The sequence below is a fragment of the Belonocnema kinseyi genome, chromosome 10 (genome assembly GCF_010883055.1).
Source record: "Belonocnema kinseyi isolate 2016_QV_RU_SX_M_011 chromosome 10, B_treatae_v1, whole genome shotgun sequence".
Taxonomy (NCBI): Eukaryota; Metazoa; Arthropoda; class Insecta; order Hymenoptera; family Cynipidae; genus Belonocnema; species Belonocnema kinseyi.
The window spans coordinates 65,079,088-65,083,616 of NC_046666.1; the positions used below are offsets into that span (position 1 = coordinate 65,079,088).

The following is a 4,529-nucleotide window of genomic DNA, read 5'->3' on the forward strand; positions in this document are numbered from 1 at the left end:
TTTATTTACAAAAAAAGTTCTTAGGTTCAAAAAAACATTCAGTGAACTGAAAAACTGTGGTCGGTAATATAGGTATTTAGCTGTGTCACATGCCCTTAAATTTGAAAACGAAAATTACAAGTGAAGATGTTACAAATGAAATATATATATTATAATTATATATTAATAAAAATTAAAAGAATTTTTAGTCTGCCTATGACCACAAGTTGCCACGTTTATAATAATAATAATCGTTTTCGATGAATGAAATTGGTGATACAAGCATTTTTCTTCACATCGAGTTCATATCTACGTCATTATTAGGTTAATGGTTGATTGCGAGTGCGATTTTTAGTAGCCCCACACGACACTAGAGGCATATCGATCGAGCCACTGCATCTATGTTGAATAACTTTGGCTCAATTCTTTTTCTCCTGGACAGCCGTGAGCCGACGGTGTCCTGAAGGCGTCTTTTAATATTTTTACAAGATGGTAAGTCCATATTATTAATAAATATTTCTCTAAACACATCTTTTGAATCTCTTCTAATCGATACAAATAGTTTTTCAATTTCTGGATAAAAGGATGCATAAGATTAAAACAGATATCTACTCACGTCGTGAATGTTACCGCACAGTGCATGCCAGAAGTCATACTTATTTCCTGTTATTCTCGTGATTGTATATTAATTTTAATTGTACTTTTGGAAGCATCGTCGTCAGCCTTTTTTTCTTATGATTTTAAATACAATTTTCCTAATCTATTTTGAAAAAAAACTTTGAGGTTAGTTTCGGAATCTTAACGTTTTGTGACGTATGCGCGATAAATTTAAGTGGATTCAGAAGTGATAGTTTCATTTTTTGTTAGTGAAAAACTGAATGTTTGTGTTATGTAATAAAAAACGTTTAAGAATTTTTTGAACAAGTTTCCATTCAGGAGATTTTTGGTTTAAATATGTGACTTTAAGTTATTTTCTGAACTTGTTATTTGAAGATTAAAAGTTAAAACGATCTTTTTTTGCATCCATCCGAGTAGAAAAATTTTGTGATTAGATTCGTTTTCGTTGCGTTTTTGGAAAAAAATTCACCAAATTGATGAGACACTCAGCTCGCTTTGATACATAACTGAAGAAAAACCTTTTGTTCCCTAATATATCAAATTCTGAACGGTGAATAATAAAAATTCCTTTTCTTTCTTTTAATACTGCATTTTTTTCTAACTTTGGATTTTTTGTTAACAGGGTTTCGTAAAGGTAGTGAAGAACAAGCAGTACTTCAAGCGTTATCAGGTAAAGTTCAAGAGGCGTCGTGAAGGTAAAACCGATTACTATGCTCGTAAGCGTTTGACCATCCAGGACAAGAACAAATACAATACACCAAAATACAGGTTGATTGTTCGTCTTTCAAACAAGGACATCACTTGCCAGGTAAAAAAAAACCCTCATTCTCTATTTCCAATTTTAAGACCCACGTTGGACTTGGATTGAACTCAATCCAAAAGGGCTTTCATGTCTCATTTTTTTTTTAAATCATTACATTTATGAGTCACGATTATTTTGATATGAAAAATAAAAAAAACTGTTCTCTAATTTGGCATGGAAAAAACTATCAGAACGTTACATAATTTTGGGCACCCGGGATACCCCAGTAGTCTAAAAAAATGTTTTTTGTTTTTTAAATAAAATCCTGTATATTGTGGACAAAAATATTCATGATTGTAAACTTAATTTGTAGTATTATGTCCCATTTGCCCGAAGTTATAACTTGTTGAAAAATGTATATTTTTTATTAAATTTTAAAAAGTAATCTTTTTGATACCACGTTTCTACTGCAATTTGAGCTAAACGTTGTGACTAATAATAAAAGAACATAGAATAATGTGCAAATTTTAAAAGCTTGAATAATTCCTTAAATATATCCATAAAAATCGATGGCATGAACTTGTAAGAGAAAATCATTTTTATAGATATATTATACGAATTATTCAAGTTTTTCATATTTTTATGTAATTTTATGCACTATTATTATAAGAACATAGTTTAACCCAAATTGCTGCAGAAACGCGATATTAAAAAATAAAATCTTTATCGAACTTCCAACAAAATGGGTAGTTTTCAACATGTCATAATTTCGAACTTTTTTTTCGATTTATTTTTTAGGAAATGTTTTTCTAGATTTCCTTTTAATTAAGACTACTTTAACATTCTATTTTTGGGTGGGCAAATTTGGTAGCAAAACATAAATTCTGAAGTCTGTATCTCCCTAAACTATATTAGATAAATAATTATGTTTTTTTTTTTTTTTACGGGGAATGTGTCCCGGATGTCCAAAGGTGTTTAACTTGAGATACTTTTTTCGATGTTACATTACAGAGTTTAAGATTTCTTTCTGATTTCAAAATAATCATGAAGCATCAGTGAAAATATTTCAGAAGAAACACAGGAGGTGCAAGTCTTTTTGGAATGAATCCAATCCATGAACATCGTGCATAATACTTTTCCACTAAAATATCTAATCCAAAGTTATTAATCAACCACCCCTACAGTCCAATTTGTATTTTTATGCAGGTGGCTTATTCCAGAATTGAGGGAGACAAGATTGTCTGCGCAGCTTACAGCCACGAGCTTCCCCAATATGGAGTTAAAGTAGGGCTTACAAATTATGCATCAGCCTACTGCACAGGTCTCCTGCTAGCCAGAAGAGTGAGTAACATTTTTTTTTTAAAAAGCCTATTTCAAAGATAAAAATTGCACCAAATGATGAGACACTCAGCTCGCTTTGATACATATATGAAGAAAAACCCTTTGTTCCCTAATATATCAATTTCTGAATGGTGTTCAACCTACTAAGTACTTTTTTGTCCGCTTTGGAAGAATGAAATTAATTTGTCGAAATTCGGATTTACAGCTCCTGAAGAAATTAGGATTGGACTCGTTGTACAAAGGAAACACGGAAATCAACGGCGACGAGTATAATGTGGAAGAATTGGACGAAGGTCCAGGAGCATTCAGGTGTTACCTAGACACTGGCCTCATGAGGACCACCACTGGTGCGCGAGTCTTCGGCGCGATGAAGGGCGCTGTCGATGGAGGCCTAAACATCCCCCATAGGTTTGTTAAAAATTAAATTACCTTTATTTTTATGAAGAACAGTCCGTTTTAATGATGAATTACGACACATGCGCGTCATCTGAGCCACAATGATACCAGTCCCTCTTTTTGTGTTCTACAAATATTAGGTTCTGCTTCATATCGGCATCAAGGATTATAAAGTGTCTCTGATTATTCTATTTTGTTTCTTGAAGTATTTGTTTGTTCAGAGAGAGATAGTAATGGAATTTTTCTTTCTAGTACTAAGAGATTCCCCGGCTACGACAATGAAGCCAAATCTTTCAACGCCGATGTCCATCGGCAACACATTTTCGCACAGCATGTTGCGAATTACATGAGGACCTTGGAAGAGGAGGATGATGACGCGTTCAAGCGTCAATTTTCCAAATACATCCACAATGGCATCACTGCCGATAGTGTAAGCTTTTCTTCAAATTCTTTACACTTCATAAAACTTGAACTTTTAAGGAAAAAAAGAGCTGTCCTATCAAATTACCGCAAGAATGTAACTGTTGTTGTGGTGTCGCAATTGGACTATAGAAATTTAGCGATTGATCAATAAAACTGAATTTCAGGTTCAATATTTGATTGATCGGTTGTTACAGTTCAGTTTAAACATTCTACTTGTTTATTATCTATGTGACAATAATTTGTTTGGATTAGTTTTTAATTAAAATGGTTGTGTTTACAGATTGAGGGAATTTATAAGAAGGCGCATGAAGGAATTCGTGCAGATCCAGAGCATAAGAAGGTGAAGAAAGATACCCCACCAGTTAAAAAGCGGTGGAACCGTGCGAAACTCAACCTTTCCGAGAGGAAGAACCGCGTCGCTCAAAAGAAGGCGTCCTTCATTAAGAAACTCCAGGAAAGCGAAGACTAAGTGTTCCGAGGGCTTTTTCTGGTGTTTCTTTATGAGCTCTCTTTTCCATCTTTACAGCTTTTTACTTTCGGATAATTTTTATTACGTTGTTTACAATGTACTACACGTTCTTCAGGGTAAATTGCTATTTTGAGAGCATAATAAACATCATTGAACATTATTACTTTTAAATCATATTTACAATCTAGTTTTTAAATATATTTTTAATATTTAAATTCGGATGTCTTCATTTTTATTCTAAGCATTTCTAACTGAATATACCTTTTAACTTCCAAAGTTAGAAATACTTTTCGAAAACCGTTGAAACGCTTATTACGAACTTGCGAAAGTTTCCGTCAACTAAGCCGTAAATGAAGTATTCAATAAGCCATTTTTCAGCTTGTTGCATAACTTAGCGCAGTCAGGGAAAGATTCTCACATCATAAGTTCCAGTCCTGAATACCAGTTTTAAAATGAAACAATAGATGTAAGAAAATTGATCCCGTCCTGTGTTTGATGTTGCTTAAAGTATTAGAATTGTCGGAAATTTGACATCACAGTTTTTCAACGGATCTCCACGTT

At 33.2% G+C, this 4,529-nt stretch overlaps 2 protein-coding genes across 2 annotated transcripts in view; both read left to right on the top strand.

Moving 5' to 3' along the window:
- LOC117181701 (zinc finger protein 2 homolog) overlaps positions 1–351 on the top strand; it is a 41,707-nt gene extending 41,356 nt beyond the window's left edge. Inside the window, exon 7 of the mRNA XM_033374634.1 lies at positions 304–351. Within this exon, the coding sequence (XP_033230525.1) occupies positions 304–308 (5 nt within the window). The 3' untranslated portion in view covers positions 309–351. The remainder of the gene's footprint in view (positions 1–303) is intronic.
- A 6-nt stretch (positions 352–357) lies between these two features.
- On the top strand, positions 358–4,128 carry LOC117181708 (60S ribosomal protein L5). Its single transcript, XM_033374645.1, has 6 exons — positions 358–471; positions 1,220–1,405; positions 2,546–2,680; positions 2,886–3,088; positions 3,329–3,506; positions 3,780–4,128. Exons 1-6 carry the CDS (start codon positions 469–471, stop codon positions 3,966–3,968), a joined length of 894 nt encoding a protein of 297 aa, XP_033230536.1. The 5' UTR covers positions 358–468; the 3' UTR covers positions 3,969–4,128.
- Positions 4,129–4,529: the final 401 nt, after the last annotated feature.